The 21,722-nt window shown below is 39.5% G+C and overlaps 2 protein-coding genes across 2 annotated transcripts; both read right to left on the reverse strand.

The window, feature by feature from the left end:
* Nucleotides 1-1,547: 1,547 nt before the first annotated feature.
* Nucleotides 1,548-20,995, reverse strand: LOC129950705 (uncharacterized protein K02A2.6-like). Its single transcript, XM_056062627.1, has 5 exons — nucleotides 20,918-20,995; nucleotides 20,706-20,840; nucleotides 3,765-4,758; nucleotides 2,860-3,490; nucleotides 1,548-2,781 (listed from the first exon to the last, which is right to left on the reverse strand). Exons 1-5 carry the CDS (start codon nucleotides 20,993-20,995, stop codon nucleotides 2,736-2,738), a joined length of 1,884 nt encoding a protein of 627 aa, XP_055918602.1. The 3' UTR covers nucleotides 1,548-2,735.
* LOC129950704 (uncharacterized protein K02A2.6-like) lies at nucleotides 2,071-2,493 on the reverse strand. Its single transcript, XM_056062626.1, has one exon. The coding sequence runs from the start codon at nucleotides 2,491-2,493 to the stop codon at nucleotides 2,071-2,073; it is 423 nt and encodes a 140-aa protein (XP_055918601.1).
* Nucleotides 20,996-21,722: the final 727 nt, after the last annotated feature.

The following is a 21,722-nucleotide window of genomic DNA, read 5'->3' on the forward strand; positions in this document are numbered from 1 at the left end:
CCACTAAATAATGGTAAGGACTCCTCGATATCACGTGACGAATGTGCACTAACATGCTGGAAATCACGAATAGGGCTGTAGTGCTGAGTTCAGCCAAACGTTTTTCCAACGCAGCGATTTCGTCCGTTTTCTTGACTAAATTACGGAGTTTTTCAAGATGTTGTCCTCGTCCTCATGTGCGTCATCACAACTTGCTTCACTTTCCTTATCAACAACAGGAAACAGATTTTCAATCTGCTCAGGTTCAAGCGAATCATTGGCTTCATTTAAACGAGCCTTAAGTGAAGTCTTGGTACCATGTGTGCTTAAATTCATCTGGACAAGCTTCTCTTTAAGGATTTGCACAGAAGCGTTTTCCAAAAAACTCAAAACACGAGCCATTGCATTTGAATCCATGTTTGAAAAAAAAATGTTGTTTAGTAAATTTTCTTTAATTTATCGTAAGAAATGCAACCACCATTCAATTAAATGAGGAACTTTATCCCACTTCTGATTTATTGTAGGGCTTTTCTTGATCAAAATAAGAAACAAAACGTATTAACTTGAACAAAACTTCTTTATTACTAATGAAAAATATTATTTTGATTGCATGGAAACAGTGAAAAATAAATAAGCTTTAATTTAATTATTCTGAGCAAAGTAATTATTAAGTACAATGATATTTGGTATCGTAAGAGATGAAGCCTCTTACATATTTAAATATATGCATTATTACACGCGTCTTTCTGTTTTGTTACATTAATGAACACACTGATTCTGAGGCACATGTGCAGACTTGCTCAGGGGAAAAAATAAATTAGGTTGCGAAACAGTTTTTTGAAAACTAGGGCTTAGTAACTTACGACTCTTAACCAACAGCCTTACGCAACAAACTTCTCGTTCTAGATCAGTCAATCTAGATCAGTCCTTTTGAACCCATTTTTGCCGCCTCTGCCCCAATACTCACAAAATCACCATTGACATTACGCTGAGTTCTTTTGATTATGTCAATGTCATCAGCATATTATGCTAGTAATTCGACAGACTTTTGAAAAATAGTGCCTCTAGTGTTGACTTGTGAGCCTTGCTCTATTCTTTCATGATAAGAATTACTCTTGGAGGATTTGTCAATTCCTCGCAAGAGGCAGTACCAGTGAAGGAAAGTTTAGATGGCACAGGCAGGGATTGAACCCAAGACCCCTCGCAATGACAGTCCAACGCACTTACCATCACGCTACGGGTACTAAATTCTATCAAGTACGATGTTAAAAAACAGCGCAGCACCTTGTCTAAAGCCTTTTTTGATATCGAAAGGTAAGTTGTTTCCAATCTTTATTTAGCAGCGCGAATTCTCCATGGTCATCCTGCACAAACAGACGAGTTTGGAAGGGATGCCAAAACTAGACATGGCTCTATACAGCCCGTCCCTGTAGATGCAAAGATTGTGGGTGTCTATTGTGTTTGTTGGAAATTAAATGCAACCAGCTTAATTCAACTTAAATTTATTATAGAATAATGTATAATTAAATAGGTAATACAATTGATGTTACAAGTTAGAGCAAGTGAGGCTTACTGAGCGTTAGACACTCTCATTACATTATATGATATTAATATAGTAGTAGTATATACAAAGATATAGTAGTATGTCTTTAATAGAAGTATTTATGTAAGAAGCAAATATAAATATAGGTACTGTATACAATAAACACATTCTCTATACACTACACTCCTCCCTTCTTAGCTTCAACGTCTTCTGTTTCTAAGTGTTTCCGTGGACTGGAATCTGACGGTAGGTTTTGATGGCCTGGTAGATCTCCTCAACTCAATTGGCTTTAAAATACTTTGAGGAGGCACTGATGTAGAAGGTCGGTTATCAACTTCCAACTGCGGACTTGTCGTTCTAGTGTTGTCAATTAGACGTTGGCCGGCATCGAATTCTTTTGAAGATAACACACCACGCATTTGGTTTTGATGTCGACGTACAGTGCCTTTTGACGTTTTCACCTGATACATCTTCCTCCCGATCTTAGTTTGAACAACACCTGTAATCCACTTCGGGCCTCGGGCGTAATTACGGATAAATACTTGCTGCTATGGGTGGAACTTTGCAGAAACTGTTTTGATATCAGGCTTTGACATCGGCTCCAGTTGAGAAAGCAAGGAACGCATTGGTCGACCATGTAAAAGCTCAGATGGTGACTTGCCTGTGACATTTGGTGTTGATCTGTAAGAAGTCAAAAAAGTTAATAAAGCATCTCTTTCATTGACACCTTCAGAAATTTGTTTTTGTATAGCAGTTTTAAACGTCCGCACCATTCTCTCGGCTTCACCATTTGAAGCTGGATGAAATGGCGCAGTTTTAATGTGAACGATACCCAATTCATGGCAAAACTCTGCGAACACGGAGGAAGAAAATTGGCTTCCGTTATCAGAAACAAGTGTCTCTGGCAAACCTTCGATAGCGAATTTATTTTGAAGAGCTTTTATTGTTGCCTCAGATGTCGTTGACCCCATTTCGACAACATACGGAAAGTTACTCAGGGCATCTACACAAATAAAGTACATACGATTCAAAAATGGACCAGAAAAGTCCACATGTACTCTACTCCAAGCATTTTGAGGAGTTGGCCAGCTGGCGAATTCCTGTTTCGGGCTACTACTGTTTTGTTGACAAGGCTCACATTGGCTTATGCTCCTCTCAATGTACTCATCCAAGGCTGGCCACCAGCAATAAAGGCGTGAAAGTTGCTTGGTCCTCACAACTCCCCAATGTCCGGCATGTAATAGTTTGAAAACTCGGTCCTGCAAACAAGAAGGTATAACAATCTGATATGATTTGTTTGATAAACAAGAACTCCATTGTGAAACGTAAGAGCAAACCTCCGAGCAAAGTATGGCTTCAGAGAAGGTTCCAAGTTTTTTGAGGTTTCTGGCCAACCTGTTTCAACAAATTCTAGAATCTTTTTAAGAACTGGATCCTTTAGTGTCATTTTTGCAATAAGCTTAGCATTTAACGGAAAATTTGAAATATCTTCATCCAGCTCCAGCGTTGCTTCCAGACATGCCTCTGAATTATCAAACATCTGATCAGAGCCAGCAGGTAAACGTGAGAGCGCATCAGCATTACCATGTGCAAGCGTTGGCTTATACCTGATTGAATATTCGTACCCCATTAGTATGATGGCCCATCTCTGAAGCCTATGAGCAGTCATCACTGGAAGCTGTTTCTGTGGATGAAAAAGACTTAAAAGTGGCTTATGGTCAGTTATTAGTTCAAAGCGCCTGCCATAAACATATTGGTGAAATTTTTGAACACCAAAGATAATTGATAGCGCTTCTTTTTCCACCTGGCTGTATTTTTTCTGAGAATCATTGAGGGTTTTAGAGGCGTGAGCAATCGGACGCTCGGTTCTACCAGGATACCTATGCAGCAAAACGGCACCTATACCATAAGACGAAGCATCACATGCTAGTATAAGCGGGTAGTCATCTCTAAAGTGCGTCCACAATACTGCGTTTCAGGCTTTGAAATGCATTTTGTTGTCGTTCTGTTCATATAAAAGGTACTGATTTCTTTCGAAGCTCATTAAGCGGAGCAGATTTTGAAGAAAAATCCTTTAAAAACTTCCCATAATAATTTATTTTCCCTAAAAAAGCTGGCAGCTCTCCTAAATTGGTAGGTTGTTTCATTTTATTAATGGCTTCCACTCTATCTTCCAATGGACTTACTCCTTCAGAATCTATTTGGTGTCCTAAGTACCTAACACTAGATTGGGCAAACTTACATTTCGTAATGTTGCAGCGTAATCCATTGGCAGAAAAACGGTGTAAAAGCTCCTCCAAATTTTGGCAATGCTCAGTTGGATTGCGACCAGTGACAATCAAGTCATCAACGAATGCTGCACAATGATCCATTCCTCCTATTACTTGTTCGATTAGGCTCTGGAAAATTCCTGGTGCACTAGCAACTCCTGGTGGTAACCTCTCAAAACGTAGCAGTCCAAAAGGCGTATTTATAACCAGTATAGGCTTTGAATCATCGTGAACGGCAACCTGAAAGTACGCTTCAGAAAGGTCAATTATAGTGAAATGCTGGCCCACTTTCAACTTATGGCATATTTCTTCAAAACGCGGCATTGGATGTCTAGCTACATCCAGCTGAGGATTCACACCTATCTTGAAATCTCCGCAAATTCGGAGGCTGCCTGACTGTTTTTGCACTACAACAATGGGTGCTGCCCATTCACTGAAATCTACAGGCATCAATACGCCAGCTTTAACAAGACGATCAAGCTCAGCCTTTACGGGCTCCATTAAGGCAAAAGGAAGGGGGCGTGGTTTGCAAAACTTTGGACGGGCTCCTGGCTTCAGAAACAATTTAGCTTTAAAATCCTTACAGCAACCTAGCTCTGGGGAAAAAACCTCAGGAAATCGTGAACACACATCTCTTACCATTTTATCCAAGTTAGCATTTGGAGCAGCAGCCAGCAACGTAGATGGTTCCTCAATCATATTGCAACAGCTTATCGAAAATTTTAGTGTTTGAAACCAATCCATTTCCATGATACTTGAACCTTCCTCCATATCGGTTACTATCAACGGCAACTTGTGGACATTATTTTTCCAGCTAACGCTCACACAGGTAGCTCCTTTAATAGGGACAAGTTGGTTTCCATACGCTTTTAAAATTTGGTTTGTATGTTTTAATTCAGGTTCACCTAGCTGCCTATATGCTTTGAGACCAATCATGGAACACGTTGCTCCGGTATCAAGCTGAAACTGTAAAGAGATACCGTTTATAACAAAAGACACAAATAATACCTTCCCTTCCTGCTTCATTTGGTGGCAAATGACATTGTCTGAGGTCCCTTGAACAGCTTCAATGGTATAAATGTTTGGTGGTTCTTGGGTTTTTCCAGGATCTGCCGTAAGGTGAATATTTGGGACTTTTCTGGTCTTAAACCACACTGATAAGGGCCTATCAGGTTGTTGACGATGGGATTTAGACGTTCACATATTACGGCAGAGAAAATTTTACAAGCGATGTTAAGTAGACTGATTCCTCTATAGTTGAAGCAGTTCAGAGGGTCTCGTTTTTTCAGGAAAAAATCCCAATTAACAATCTTTTTATAAATCAAAAAACCGAAAAAAAAATAATTGTCATCTTGCGTATTTTACGAACAAACAATCCTGATAAAATCAACATTAATTTAAAACCAATTAACAGCTTTGTGTAATGTTCATCTACTTTCTACATCATAATTTAATAAAGAAAACATTTAAAATCCAAAATCCCAAAGACTCTTATCTATAAAAAGTAATTTTCACATTCATTACCACCAAAAGTATCTACATATACATTTTCTATATAAAATATAGAAAATTTTGAATGCAGGAATTATGATGGTCATATTTTATCTACAAGCTAGCTCTACACCAGTCAACTTGATTGACATTGATAATCTTTTTCACAAAACCGGCTTTAAAATGTCCTGATGGAAATTTGTGTAGGTAGGCATGTGCCTGTGCATCTGTATGAAATTACAAATTTTCCAATTCCGATTAAAATTTAGATCCCACATCATCGATAAAACACACAATTGCAACCGGGGCTTCCTTTTGCAGTTTACTCTAGAATTGGTCTCGATACTGGTTGCTATACCTACCTAACTCTCGGAAATCTGTCATATTTTACCCTTGAATAAGTAGAAACATGCTAGACCTTTCTCTACTCTCATATCTATAAACTACCTGCCTCCAAAGCTGCCACAATTTTATCAACATCCAATTGACATTCACAATAAGGGCTGACGATGATGGGCTGAGGAGAGGCAGTTGTTGCAATGCAATAATTCATTGTCCTTAATGTCAGAGGATGTACCGTTAACTGTAAGTAAATTCCTTTTATATTCCGCACTCGAAAATAACATTTTTATTTGTACATGAACAAATAAAATGCGACGAAAACACCAAAATAGGATATCAACAAAAATATCCGAAAAAGGATTTACGGCTGCGGAAACGATTTGAATGGACGACAGGACTTACTATCTATCTCTCTATCCTCTGCCGGGCCGGGTGCACATAAATTAAAACGTATTTGCAATGATTTTCCCATTTATATAGCATTCAGCATCTATTACGTACAAACACACACAACTCACGGACGGTTTTTCCAGCGGCCGGGCGGGCGGCGGCATTTAAGGGATTGCATGCCTCTTTTGCAGTCGCGTCGATACCGAGAATTCATTGGCAAATGTAATGATTTTAGCAGACAATAAAATTTAAGAATTTCTTTTTTACATTCTGGACAATAGCCAGGAGGGGGAATTGGTGTCTGCAGACACTCTCAAAAAAATGACATTAATCGATGATCAATTCAAAACAAATTTGTTGGAGTATTACATCAATGAACAGCAAAGGATTCCTAAATAACAGTATGACAAGTTTAAGGGGTCTTGAACGTGTATATACTGAGATATGGGAATTTAAAGATTAAAAATCGATTTTTGTTCATAAACTGCTCGAGTACAAAGATGGTTAGTTTGGATAAGGTTAAAGTCAAGTGCAGATCCAGACTTTTCATCAAGGGGAGGGGGGGTGGTCAGAGTGCGTCGATCAATGGAAAAAAAATCAAAAAATTAGTCTAACTAAACATGATTATAATACATGCAAAAGTCATGGTAAAGTCACTAATAAGTGAACTGTAACTTTTTTGTAAGATAGTATTCACCCCCTGCTGCCTGCCCACCACAAAACATGAACTTAGTTGATTATTCAATTCAAGAACGTTTGCACTGGTTCTTAAAGCCTTGACCTGCAGAGTAAAATAATTATCTAAGTAAACCGGTTTTCAGTCAGATCGTACCATTGAATATTTATACATGGAGGAGTCATCTTTTTGAAAAGTAAGTTTCAAACTTACCGCGTATGGAGCGTTGCAATCGTCTCAGTTTTGATTTCTTGAGCAAAAATATTCTTGAATCTTGAGTGAACAATGGCAATAATAGCTGAATCACAAACACGCTTCAGCTTCGCCTTTACCTGACGTTTACGAGTTCAGCCATAGGATTTCAATGCATGCTATCACAATGGAGCTTCGACCTCACGTTTCGTTTGACAATCGTAAGGAAAAGAATATAATGTAACGTAATGTGACTCCAAACGGAAGCTCTAGTTCAATTATCTGAACATTTGCTTTGTCTGACAGCTCAACAGCTGTAAAAAATGTCAACAAACAAAATATTTGCTCTTTGGAGGGATGAAATATTAGAAATGTCATTCAAAGCAACTTCGAAGCAGGCCCACCGTAGCGCAGACGAAGTCGAAGTTGAAACGTGTTTGTGATTCAGCCATAAAGCACAAAATAAAAACTTTAAAAAAAGAGGAAAGGAGAGAGTCCAACTTATTGTTGGACTGTGTTATGGCTGAATCACAAACACGCTTTAGCTTCGGCTTCGGCTTCGTCTGGAAAAAATTATCCTTTATTTTCTGGTGTTAAAGAATCTGTTAATTGCTACATTTCTCCGTTTATAAATGACGACTACTTGTCTTTAGAAGGAAATCGCTCTCCTCCAGGTCCAGAGATAAAAGTTTACTGCAACATATTGCGCAATAATTCTTTTTAAAATTATCTCTAAAGACGTCGAAATAATAGAAGAGCATTTTCCATTCTTAGATAATGGTTCTTCCTTGATTCCATCCACTAGTTTTTCAAGAGGGCAAACCTCACAAATATTATTTATAGATCCCCAAAAAAAGGAAAAGAAAGGCTGAAAGGAGAATAAACGAACTTTTCAGTAATAAAAGTGACCCAGTCAGGACATTTATTTCCTGTCAGTTACTTCATAAACCCAACTCAAAATGGGGTAATGAAGAGCGGGATTTATTTCTAAAATTATTTTACAAATCGCCCGTTCTGTATAAGTACTTGCTTGAAATCGGATTTACTTTTCCTGCTGTATCCACCATTCAAAGATGGCACATGAATATCGAATTTTCGCCTGGAATAGTTGATAGTGTTCTTAATTTCCTTAATTCAAAATGCTCGTCTCTCTCCAAGTTGGAGCGAAAGTGTATCTTACTACTAAATGAAATGCCCATTAAACCTGAATTAGAATATAGCACTTCAGAAGACGGTATCTATGGATTTGTTGATCATGGTCGAAAAATCGAGAATCCATATAATATGAGCTATACATAGAGCTACTGTGAATTATATGGTTGCTACAAGTCTTCAGAGAAGATAAATTGTAGCTATTTTTATTTAAAACTTTCTAAAGGTTTTGAAGAGCTACTGAAGTCTTTCAACACTGCAGTTTGCAGAGAATTTGACACAGCCTATTCCTACTACTTTCTCTTCTACATGTGAAGATATTCTCGCGCAAGGTTCTGGTGTCAATAACGGAAAGTGTACCTGAGAAACAAAAGAAAAAGTTTAAGTAAAGAAACCGAGAAAACTCTGAACTTGCTAGAAATTCTACCACACCATCAAAAAGAACAAATGTCGACATCACCCCAATACCTACAGATCCCACCGGAACTCTTAATATACCTCAAATTGTTGCCTCAGATTTAGCTTCCAATAGTGACACCGTTACAGGAACTGTAGTAGAACTGTAGTACAACGTCATTCCTATCAAAGCTGTCTCGAAACCAAAAATAATTTGTATATCTCGTCTGTACCCAGTTACTACGCCAGAAGATATAACTTCCCACTTAGTATCTACCAAGAGCATACCTTCTAGGTCATCTATCAAGCGTACTAAGATCAGTAAACCAAAAAGCTTTGTCAAAGTAGGAGTGCAGTAGTCAGTGTCTACCGAGATAATATCTAAGGGAATCAATTTCGTTGTGTTGCTGTGACCATACGGTTTTGACAACCAGCTGTTTGATTCCTTCAGCCTAATAGCGCTGCAGAAAATTATGTATTTAATAAAAAGGTCGGTTGGTAGAAGTTCCAAAATAACGTTTAAGGCGTTCGTTGGGCAAGTACGCATGGTCCCTGCGGTGCCCACGCAAGCTGTTCTCTGAACCTTCTTTAGCTTATCTATATTATAGGCTTTGCTAAGAGCAGGTCACCACACAATCGACCCATATGTTAAGATTGGACGTACTACGGCTGTGTACGTTCATAAAATCATCTTCGACTGAAGTCCCCACTTTTTGCCGAAAGTTTTGCTGAAGGCGGAGAAGGCAACACAGGCCTTCTTAACCCGTACTTCAATATTTAGTTTCCAGTTTAGTTTAGGGTCGAGTATAACTCCCAAATATTTTGCACTGGAAGACAATGATAGGATTTGACCGTTGAGTCGAGGTAGCGTGAAGGGCGGTACTTTAGTTTTGGTGGTAAAGAGCAACAGTTCAGTTTTACTTTGGTTAAATCCCAGTCCACAAATCGTGGCCCACCTGCTAACTTTCTTCAAAGCTGACTCCGTGATTTCACTAATCACAGAGGTGTACTTTCCTGACACCAATAGCACTAAATCACCTGCGTAATGTACCGCCTTCACTCCACATCTCTCTAATTCAACGAGAATTGTATCCATGACCAGAAGCCATAGAAGAGGCGAAAGGACACCACCCTGGGCTGTTCCCCTACTCACGTGTTTTGTTGCGATTGTATTGCCTAGAGTGGCTCGAATCTTCCTACCACTGAGCATGGAAATAATCCATTCTCGAATGAAGTCTTCTACACTGAACTTAACGAGCGGTTCTTCTATGAATTCGATAAGGACGTTGTTAAAAGCACCTTCTATGTCTAGGAAGGTGGCTAGTCTAAATTCTTTATAATGGATTGTTTGTTCTACAGTACGCACTACCTCAAGGAGGGCAGTTTCCGTAGATTTGCCCTTAAGAAAAGCATGCTGAGAGCTTTCGAGAGGTCGTCCAACTAGGATTTCTTTAATATGGTAATCAAGAATGCGCTCCAAGGTTTTAAGCACAAAAGATGTTAAGCTTATTGGTCTGAAATCCTTCGCGGATTCGTGTCCTCGCCTACCCACTTTCGGGATAAAAAATACTTTGACCTGTCTCCACGACAATGGCACATGTGTGAGAAGGCAGCATCCTTTTAAAATTTGTTCCAGCCATGGAGCTGCCACATCATGCAACTTCCAAAATCCACACCAAACGGTAACTTTTTAAGGAGAACCTCGCGTGTGTTAGCTTCGTCCCATATATGGCAGCCATTCATCCAAAAATGCTCCTCGTCACTAAAGATGATTCTTCGGCCAAAAAATGGAGTCCTTTTCCAAACGATTCGAAGCCCAGTCAGCGAACAACAAACGACGTTGTCTATGATAATGAATTTTGAGCTCCTGGGTCAGTTGGATCTTGTACGGGTGTAGACCCAAGTTCCGAAGCAAAATTCGCCACCAAACAGTGGAGCAAATCTTTACATCGTTTTGGAGAAAGTAAGATTATTGCACAAGATATTTCAAAAGCATTTGATAGGGTTTAGCATCAGGCTCTCAGTTTTTATTAATCCCTCCTTCATTGGATTAGTAATTAGAATTACCTTTCGGATCGTTCAATACAAGTAGTATTGGATGGATTCAAGTCTGAAAACCATACAATAAATGCTGGTGTGCCCCAGGGCTCTGTTCTATCTCCAACACTCTTTCTCATTTTTATAAATGGTCTCCTATACATTGTTTCGTTGACGATAGTACTCTTAGCTTTTCATATTCGTTTTCAGATTCACACCCCTCTTCTTCGGATGTGGAACTACAAATACAAAATATGGTAAGCTCATTAAATTTCGACCTAAACAGCACTGTACACTGGGGAATAAAAAAAACCGCTTGGAATTTAATTTATCAATGGATGGCAGACTTAACACCGCGATATTCTCGATATGTGTGTCATCAAACCACCTTTTGTGGAACGATCACATACGCGATGTCGCCTAAAATGCCACAAGGTATTTGAGTTTCCTTAGGCGATGCAAGAAATATTTCACCCCTTCTGATCAAAGTTTGAGTATAACTTTCATCACTGGGCTGGTGCTCCTGCAACTTACTTAAGCCTCTTTAATAGTATTGAACGTAGAGCATTTAAATTGGTAGATGATAATATCATCATTAGTTAATTTACTTCCCTTGAACATCGTCGTAAGGTTTCTTGTGGGACCTTTTTTACCATTATTTTAACGGTTTATGCTTAAAAAGTTCAACCGTAATACTCGCGCTTCTAGGAATGCTCATCATTATACCAACGAGTAAAACTTAGGCCGTACTGTCAAATACAGAGATTCGTTCCTAAGCCGTACTACACGAATGCCTTACCACACTCTGTTTTTCCTAGTCATTGCAATATTCAGAAATTCAAAACCAATGTCTCGTTTCAAGCCCTCTCTCCTTTTCCTAGTGCTCACACTGTGACTGCATAGTAGTAATGTCCCCCTGAGAAAAAAAGTTGAAGCCTGCGAAAGGCCGAGTTCTTGTGGACGGCGAGGAATAGACTGCCTCTGATTCTCCTGTACACTTTCACGGTTTGTGGCGATGTGCTCGGCCGATCTTGCAACTGAATAATAAACAAAAGATTAGACAGATGTCACCAAAATTAAATGGCCACCACGGCGGCGGGGCCCCAAAATCAAGCTGCGCCAAAAAGCCCTATAGAAGAATTCTACTGGGCAATTCTTGCGTTTTTGAGCTAGAGCAAGGCATGTACAGAGAAGTTAAAGAACTCTTTTCTTTTCTTCCTGACGCAAACAACTTCTGCAAAAGTCATTTAAGAATACACCCAGTCGCTTGGCGTACTTTACTATTAGACAGTGCCCGGTTATAACACCGAGTATCGAGCTTATATGCGATCTACTTGGAGATAGCAAGCACCTTGATTGCTTTAAATGTATAGTGTAGGCCAGATGTTTTTTGTGGCCTGTTTGCCTTCTTCATAAAGTCTTGCATTTTCAATAGTTTACAAGTAGTGATTTGTATGCCAGCTCATCGGACTAAAAACTTCCTAGAAAGTCTCTATAGCCCGGCACCCAATAAAGGTGAATATTTAACTGTTTTGACATCTCCATTAGAGATAATCGACAGTTATGGACTGTTATAGAGTTTAAAAGGTCTTAGACAAGGCAATGCATTGTCATGCGAATTCTTCAACATCGGTCTGGAAAGAATTGTAAGAAACTCAACCGTCAACACTAGAGGCACAATCTTCCAAAAGTCCATCTTGGACCCTTTCAAAGAAAGATGAGAGCGCGCTCCGTGTGCATAGATGGAGAGTGGAGGAGAAGATACGTGGTCCACTAAGGTGGCGCAAGAAGTTGGGAGAAAACCTCAATCAACTTGGCGTGTGAAACTGGAGACAGCTAGCTAGGGACCGAGCGGGCTGAAGATGCATGTTGTTTAAGGCCCAGGTCTGCCCCGGACCTTAAAAAAGTAAGTGATAAAGCTTCAAATTTCGGGCGTTGAGGAAAAAGTTTACTTAAATTTTTGTTTGATATATTTATTTATGTCTTTTATAAATTATTAAAAAAAAAGAAGTGAAGACACTGTTGCTTTACACAGATTCTTAAATATGACAAACATAATTGCAATGACAATACAGTTGTCAACTATCAAAATGCCACAAAATGGAAAATAGATCTATTCGGTCGTTGAGTTTGAGCTTACGATCGTTTTATAAAGCGGGCATGAAGCTTACAAAACAATTATTTGACAGCTGACATTTCAGGATCTTTGAAATACTTTGGGTTTTCGTCTTTTATTGAAATTCAATTTTTCTTTATTTCTTAAAATAAATATATGCCACTTATGAACTAAACTGATTGAATGTCAAAATCGAAGCAATAAGTGGGGAATATTAGTATTCCGAAATCTGACCACAACAAAATGTCAGTCCTTTCGAAATACTATAAAAAGACTCCTTTTTTGTCCGTGTAGTTATCAAATTATCAAACCGTTTCCTGTCCGTCAGCTGTCAAATTGGCAATACACCATTTGCATTAACACAATTGAAATGTCAATTGTAAAATGAATAACAACATATTACAAAACTGCACAAACATTAGACAAGCGTTAAGCAAGCTTATGTATATATGCATATGAAATGATGATAATAATGAGCTGTCAAACTATACTGATTAATTTGACAGTAAAATGTTATTGATCACAGCTGCTAATGTCTTATACAGGAACAGAATTTGAATTTGAATTTGAAAGAAAAAAGAAGGTTAAAATAAAATATAAAAGTTTTAACTAAAAACCTATTGACATTCACCACAGGAAGGAACCTACAATTTAATGCCAAATCTAATTAGATTTGGCAATTCCTCGTAAGAGGCATTATCCGTAAAAAAATGTAAGTTCACACATGTCAATCCTATGTACATTTCACCATCACACGATGGATACCTTACAAATTACTTTAGACAAAAAGAAGCTTTATCTTTTGACAGTTCAAATTGGCTCACTGGAAATGGCAACTCTGGCTAAATACAAATGAACTGGATCATAACGAAAAAAAGAGACAGATAAAAAGACAAGCAATCTGAATGAAACACAATCACATAAATTTGCTTAAGGTAGGGTTGTATCTGATTCCAAAGGTCCATCTATTCTAAGTCGATGCTTCTCTCGAATCTCTCTCTAGATATGGATACACGATACAACGATGCTGATTTTCAGGAAGGAACATCGATTGGAGTTCATTGCCAGTGATTAATGCTAATGCAAGACTTCATATTGGATTGGACTTTATAGTTCAGTTGCTGTACACTGTATATCTTGTCTGCGATCAGTTCAATTGAGAAAAAGACCCGAAGATATACCTATACAGAGATGGTCAAATTCCAGGATGCTAGAATGAAAATGAATCTATGTCCTGAGAGGGTGGATGCACGAGTATAGATGTATATCTTGGCTCGTAAATGGCATGGCATGTGGTCTATACAATGATTACGGTAATAATAATAGACATGAACGAAGAAGAACTCGATCCAATTCCAATCAAGCAGGAACCGTCACCATCGCATCTATCGTCCTCATAGCATCTACATTTATAACCAGACAAATGACACTCGTCCTCTTCGCTTCATATCCGTACATAGGGACCTAGCACGAATGCCTGTTGTTGATGCTCCTGGATGATGACGATGAGAATTGATGCAGATATAGGGTAGGGTAGGGATGCGCTGATGAGGTGTTAAGGGTTGATCATTATTAGATTAACACTCTATGTCCATTCAAATGTAGAATTTTCTATAAAGTCTGGTCCATCATCATTATGGGCAAAACCAACCCTGACCAAACCGACCGGACCATCCAATCATTTTTCTTTGGTAATCATCAGCAACAAAAGACTATTGTTGAAGTTATATGGACTCTCATATACCATCAGGCTGATGCCGATATATATTGGCATGGGGTATAGGTAGGACGTGCGTCCGATAGGCTTCATTGAATTTGATGTTGAGGGGCTGAACTGATGCTGCTTAGCTGGTGTGTTATTACGAGTGCATGTCAATATGAGAGTGACATTTATGCTTTATTATATTGTATGCCACTCATCCTGTTGTGACGATCTACCTTTTAGAACTCTTGATTACCTTCGATACTTGCAATTAACGAGTTTCCATAAGTAGTATATATATATCCAATTTGATATTTTGCCTATCAATTTAAATGTCCGTACATTAGGCAAAGTCTACATACTTAACTTTTTAGGGCAGGGTCGGATTATAATTAATACATAAACTGGAGCTGGAGGGCGATTAAAATAATCTTAAAGAACTATGACTACGATGTTCAAATGGTAAACATGTGTCCCCAGGTTTTTCACAAAACCCACATCTGTCTATCAACTCCTACTCTGACCTACCCGTGGTGAACATCGGTTGCCTAGTACCTCAACTGGAGATTGGGTTCCAACCCCAGTGGAAAGTTGTTGGGGCAGCAAACGAGAGAGGTGGGGAGAGGTGTTTCCACTAAGGCACCTCTCCTTATCCAGACGGCAGCGGAGGAATTCTCGAGATGGAATCAACGGTGGCGTCTACAGTTCCAGTAAGGTTGAACTACTTAGTGAACACCTTATAGGGCTTCCTCGACTTCTTCGGAGCCCAGGCCTATAACGAGCGGTTTAATCCGGCTCCCCATCCTTGGAGTTATACCTAGGATCTGGCCCTCCAGGTTGGGGGTTGTGCCGTCGGGGTGACTTCCTGGCCTTTCATAGTTGCGAAGCACCAACAAGCCTCGGATACAGAAGATTTACTGTTGACAACCCACGCAAACGAATTAAGGACAACGAAATTCGGATATGCACGTGGAATGTTATGTCCCTTAACAGACCCCGTGCAGCCTAAGTATTAGCGGAGGTCGGACTGCTAAAAAGCAGACATCACCGCCATCCAGGAAATACGATGGGATGGGCCGGGCAAAAAGAGGATGAAAAACTGCGATATTTACTATGGTGACTGCTACCACGAAAACCAACAGCGCTTATTTGGATAAGGCTTCGTCATTGGGGTCATACTTAGGCAAGAAATTTTGAGCGATGGCCATACGCATCAAGGCTTAATTCGGCAACATTAGCCTGATATGCGCGCAGGCCCCCACAGATGAGAAGGATGACAAAACCAAAGATATGTTCTTCAAGCTCTTAGACAAAACATATAGCAGTGTCTAGCTACGATATTAAAATTGTCCTGGGCTATTTTAATGCCAAGCTAGGAATCGAAGACATCTTTGGTGGAACAATCGGGAAGAACAGCCTGCACGACAACACTTCCGACAACGGATTCAGGCTCATAGATTTTGCTTCGGGGCGGAGCGTCGTTGTAGGCAGTAATGCGTTTTCTGCTCCCCAACATCCACAAAGGAACTTGGAGTTCTTCAGATCAATCTACCGTCAACCAGATTAACCATATTGCAATCGACGCGACGCCAAACACGCTTCCACCATCATGGATGTCCGAACTTTCCAAAGAGCTAGCATGGATTCGGATTACCTCTGTGTAAAAAAGGTAGCACTTCGGGTTTCCAGAACCAAGACAAAACAGGGAGGTGCTGGGAGAAGATACAACGTCGAACGGCTACAATCGCCAGAGATCGCCAAATCCTTTTCCGACCGAGTTACAAGTAACCTCTCTCGAAGTTCTCTGCCGGCAACACAATGTATCGAAAACCAGTGGCAACATTGCCAAGATGCAATCAGAGAAGCCGCCTCTGATGTGCTTGGTTTCAAGAAACCACCAAGAAGGAATCCCTGGTTTGATGCGGAATGTCGGCAGGCAAATGCAGCCAAACAACAGGCACGCAAAGCGGTGCTGCATAAAAGGACAAGAACTGCTCATGAGCTCTATGCGCAGAAGAAGCGAGAGGAACACCGACTTTTCACAAGGAAAAAGAGAGAGCACGAAAAGCGTACGGTCGACGAATTTGAGAGGTTTAAAAGCAGGAATGAGGTTCGAAAGTTTTATGAACAGGTCAAACGAAATTCACAGGTACATAAACCTAGAACCGAAGGCTGCAAAGACGAAAGTGGAAACATCATAGTGGAACCACAGTCAATGCTGAGGATATGGAAGGACCATTTCTGCAGACTGTATAACGGCGACGACGAACTGAATTCCGCTGTCAGGCAGTATGATCCATTCAACATAGACGACGAAAGCCAACAATGCCGTCCTCCCGACTTGCCATATCTAAGCTGAAGTCTAATAAAGTCGCTGGAGCGGCTTGAATGCCAAGCTCTTCAAAGCAGCTGAAGATAAGTTGGTTAAGAGCATGCACCAACTTATCTGTAAGATATGGTTGGAAGAAAGCATGCCCGATGAATGGAACCTCAGTATTGTTTGCCCGATCCTGAAAAAGGAGACCCTCTAAACTGCACCAACTATAGTGGAATTAGTCTACTTAACATCGCCTATAAAATCTTCTGTGCCGTAATATGAGAACGTCTAAAGCCCATCGTCAACTACCTGATAGGTCCTTATCAGTGTGGTTTTAGACCAGGAAAGTCCACAGTGGATCAAATATTCACATTACGGCAGATTCTGGAAAAAAACTGAAGAACACCAAATCGACACCCACCATCTTTTCATCGATTTCAAGGCCGCATATGACAGCATATACAGGGACGAACTGTATAGAGCCATGTCTAGTTTTGGCATCCCTGCCAAACTCGTCCGTTTGTGCAGGATGACCTATGACCATGGAGAATTCGAGCTGCTCCACAAAAGGTTGGAAACAACTTAGAAGAACCTTTCGACGTCAAAAAAAGGTTTTAGACAAGGTGACGCGCTGTCATGTGATTTTTTTAACATCGTGCTTGAAAGAATAGTGCAGAGCTCACACGTAAACACTAGAGGCACTTCTTTCAAAAGTCTGTCCAATTACTGGCATATGCTGATGACATTGACATAATCGGAAGAACTCAGCGTGATGTCAATGGGGCTTTTGTGAGTATTGAGGCAGAGGCGGCAAAAATGGGTTTAACGGTTAATGAGGGCAAAACAAAGTACATGCTGTCGTCAAGAAAGGACATACAACACCGACGCCTTGGTCAAAACGTCACCATTGACAGACGTAACTTTGAGGTAGTCAAGGACTTCGTCTACCTAGGCTCCGCTGTAAACACAGAAAACAACACCAGCGCTGAGATCAAACGCAGAATAACTCTTGCCAACCGCTGTTTCTTGGACTAAGAAATCAATTGAGTGGTAAAATCCTCTCTCGAGGGACCAAAGTGTTGCAATATAACACCCTTATCATCCCCGTCCTGCTATACGGTGCAGAAGCATGGACTATGACAAAAGGGGAAGAAAGCACCTTGGGTCGCTTCGAGAGAAAAGTTCTTCGTGTGATCTATGGTCCCGTATGCATCGAAGGGGGTGGAGGAGAAGATGGAACGACGAGCTGTACAGCGATGTAGACTTAGCCAGAAGGGTAAAAGTACAACGACTGAGATGGCTGGGTTACGTTGAGTGCATGGAAACCAAAGCTCTGGTCCAGAAACTCTTCAAATCTCACCCATATTAAAGCGCAGTAAAGAAAAACCGCGGATCAGGTTTCGCACACAAGTGGAAAGTGACCTCATCCAACTTGGAGCACGACACTGGATACATCTTGCTGGGACCGAGCTAGATGGAGAAGTTTGTTGGGTGAGGCCCTAGTTCACACAGGACTGCAGACCCACCTTAAGTAAGTAGGTAACATAAAATTGCATGTCACATTTTAGTATTTTTATCCACTACTCAAGTGTCAATTTACAGTTTGATGCGTGAGTTAGACTCGAAGTGATTAAAGCCGCCATTTTTGTTTCCTGATCACTTTCGGTTCTATACCAACATCAAACCTGCGTAATATAAATTACATAATTACTTTGAATTTATGATCTGTTTACCATGAACTGTCCAAATAAAAACACATGCAAACAGTAGTGTTTGATGTCATTAAACTACAGTTTTATGCAAAATGGCAAACACACTAATTATAAATCGGTTTTTTAAATCGAATGAATATGAATTATTACAATATTTTTGTTGCAAATTTTTACCTGGAAATGGTGGAAATAGATTTACCTGGCTTACTGCCTAGATCATTAATGTTGACAGTCTTATTTCTTAGTGCGGTGATCATTTCGAAGAAGCGTGGTTGGGAAATATCCACACAGGATATTTAATCTGTAAAATTAGTATATTATATAAATACAGCAACCGAACAAAGAAGTGATTATCTAATACTCAAGAAAATTGAGTTTACTCGCATAATTTGTCTAAATACTTAAAATGCAAATAGATTCTTTTTTAACTAAACTTGCAATTCAATTAATGCCTTAGCAGGATTTTCTCTAAACGTCGTACATAACCCAAGGAATTTTTATTCGCAATAACCCCAAAAATTGAAAATATGACAATCTTCATATTGACTTTGACGTTAGAATGACGTTTATATAAAAAATGTCATTTGCGAGGTTTTTCTGATTGCAGATCCACATTAAGTAATTTGGATAATCATGTCTAACGTCTATGAACTCTTTTTTATATTTGTGTAATTTGATTGCTTTTTACAATTTGAAAACATTGGTTTTGACAGTTCACGCACGTTTCTGAAAGTGTCAAAAATCTCCAGTGTAGTCTATAGTTTAACCAGCAATCGTCTAACTAACAAAAAATGCTTACGAAATAATGTATTTTATTATCAAAATGCGAGCTCTGGCATTTTTTTCCTGATACTCATTAATTCCGAGGGAAACGTTCGTAAAAGACCCCAAAATAAAAAATATGACAATCTACTTGTTGAATCTGACGTAAGAATGACGTTTATGAAAATAATGTCAATTGAGGTGTGTCTAGTCGAAGATGCACCTTGAGTAAAGTAAATAATGAAACCCGACGTTTCTGAACTTCCAAGTGACATTAGAAGACTATAAAACTCCACATCTGATGTATATATGTATGTGTGTACCTAAATAAGGATGGCCAAAATTCTTAAATATGCGTAAACTTTAATATAAATTGAAATTCAATCAACTTTATCTAAAGGTATATCTGGAATTTAATTCAAAAGAAATATTTCTAAGTGTTAACCAAAAACACTCTAAAACTCAACCTGGGCCATTCACAAAATAGTATGACGTCAAGCATTAAACCAATTTTCAAAACACTTCCTTAAGCAAAGTTAACTTTCGCACTAACTTAAAATCCCTAATCGTATTTCCAGTATCCTACCTTTATTTATGTATTTTACATTTTGGGTCGGTTGGGGCTGGAAATTGGTTGAAGGGAGAGTTGAGAGGGCCTCTTAACATAAAACCATCATCATCCACAACAATAAAACTCAATTAACAGTTTAACATTCCATTTCCAAGAAAGATTGCGAGTAAAACACAAGCAGTCTAAAGCGGCCTATAGACACAAAAATTGAGTTCACACTTGTGTCAGTGTGCCACAGTGCGTGGCAAATTGATTCAATAAAAGCTTTAAGCGTCAACTTCACCCAATCTAATCTTTCCTCTTTGAGATCTCCTTCACAACTAATGTGTGACACCGGGTGTCAGTCAGTGCACCGGTGTGCACACAAGTGTGCAAGTCGCTTAAGTCAAGCTATGCTATGCTATTCTACACATTGCCATAGATGATGTGGGTAAGGTTCAAAGAATTGTCAGAGAGAGAGAGAAAAAAAGATCGGAATAGTTGAGTCTTGAGAGGGTTCGAGTATCTCATCGACCTACCGCCTCAAATTAACCTTCTAAAACTTTCAAAATGCTGTTATTGTTGACAAAACTTCTTTCTGCCTCTGTACTCATCAGAGGAAACCGCAAACTATTAAGGGGGATTCTCTCACTCCTCCTCTAAAGCTCCTCTCTCATTCAAGATGACTTCTTGGTATGGCTTGGTTGGCTTTTGCCTTGTCCTCTTCTGGCTCAGCTCGAAATCTATGACCATAACCAAATCTATATTTTGTTGTGTATCTGTGAAGCATTAAAACTTTATGAAACATGCTCACATCTTATAAAATCGAATACATAGCATATGTACGACGAGTACATGGGCTTCGAGACATCGAAACCAACCTTAAGTCTTCAAAAGGATGCTTCTTTCTCCATCATGCAGATACATTCATGCTTACACATATCTCTGGATAGAATAAGACGATGTGTATATTTAGGGTTACCCGCAAAAGTTTTCGCATAAAATTCTATTTGACAAAATTATATTAAGGATCTTTCTTGCGATGACAACGACAAATTGTCCACAGTAGTTAACTCACAGGAGCTTTTTCCCTTTCAACAGGAATCGCATTTCGCAACTTTATGTTTTGGCCGGCTTCTGGCTTTTGCTTCGACTTCATCTTCATTTTCGTCATCGGCATCTTCTTCATTTCATCCCTGCATTCTGACTCTAACTGAGTCGAACCAGTTTAACATAGAAAAATTAATTTTCAACTTGACTGTTCTTATATAAATTAAATGAAAATCTCACGAAAGTCAACGATGACGATGAGGCAAGTGCCAACTGTACGTTGCCGGTGTAAAGAGTTGTATTTTGACTTCTATACATTTTATCATCAACAGCCCAGAGCTCCGTCTTCCATCAATCCTTTTCCCTTGCTTTAAATTTTGGAAGGAGGGAAGAGAGATAAACTTTTAGAGACTTCGTGTGAAGGAATTTGAACCATTAGCATGAGCATGAGAGAACTTTATTCGTTAAAAGACCCATTTTATGTATTTTGTATAATTTCAAAACAGGTGAAATTTGCCAGTTGATAAGTTTTGACCAAAAGATAAACATGTTTTTTTAAAAAAAAAACCTATAAACTTGACTGTATTATTTATGATTTGCAGGAACTCAAGGGTTTGTTAATACCCTTAACATGTTTAAAGTTTGAACATAGTGACCATTTTTTTTTAAATGTATTCAAAATTTTGATGTTACTTACTTACTTACTTAAGGTGGTGCTACAGTCCGGGGCGGACCTGGGCCTCAACCAACATGCGTCTCCAGCCAGCTCGGTACTTAGCTAGCTGTCTCCAGCTTCGCACGCCAAGTTGGCTGAGGTCCTCTGCCACCTGGGTGCGTCACCTGAGTCGCGGTCTTCCTCTACTGCGCCGTCCCTCGGGCTCGGATTCGAAGACCTTCCGGACTGGAGCGTTGATGTCCATCCGCTCTACATGACCTAGCCATCTAAGCCGTTGGACTTTAATTCTGCTAACTAGGTCAGTGTCGCTGTACAGCCCGTACAGTTCCTCGTTATATCTTCTCCTCCATTCTCCATCTATGCGTTCTC

The sequence above is a fragment of the Eupeodes corollae genome, chromosome 3 (assembly GCF_945859685.1).
Source record: "Eupeodes corollae chromosome 3, idEupCoro1.1, whole genome shotgun sequence".
Lineage (NCBI taxonomy): Eukaryota > Metazoa > Arthropoda > Insecta > Diptera > Syrphidae > Eupeodes > Eupeodes corollae.

Bases quoted from the DNA above. Each gene is read 5' to 3' on its own strand.
- LOC129950704 (XM_056062626.1), bottom strand. From the start codon at position 2,493: ATGGGGTCAACGACATCTGAGGCAACAATAAAAGCTCTTCAAAATAAA.
- LOC129950705 (XM_056062627.1), bottom strand. From the start codon at position 20,995: ATGTATAGAAGTCAAAATACAACTCTTTACACCGGCAACGTACAGTTG. The intron at 4,759-20,705 runs GTGAGTTAACTA...ATCTCTTTACAG, and splicing joins TTGAAAGGGAAAAAGCTCCT to TTTCAGCTTGATACCGGAGC. The intron at 3,491-3,764 runs GTAAGTTTGCCC...CCTGAAACGCAG, and splicing joins ACGCTGCAACATTACGAAAT to TATTGTGGACGCACTTTAGA.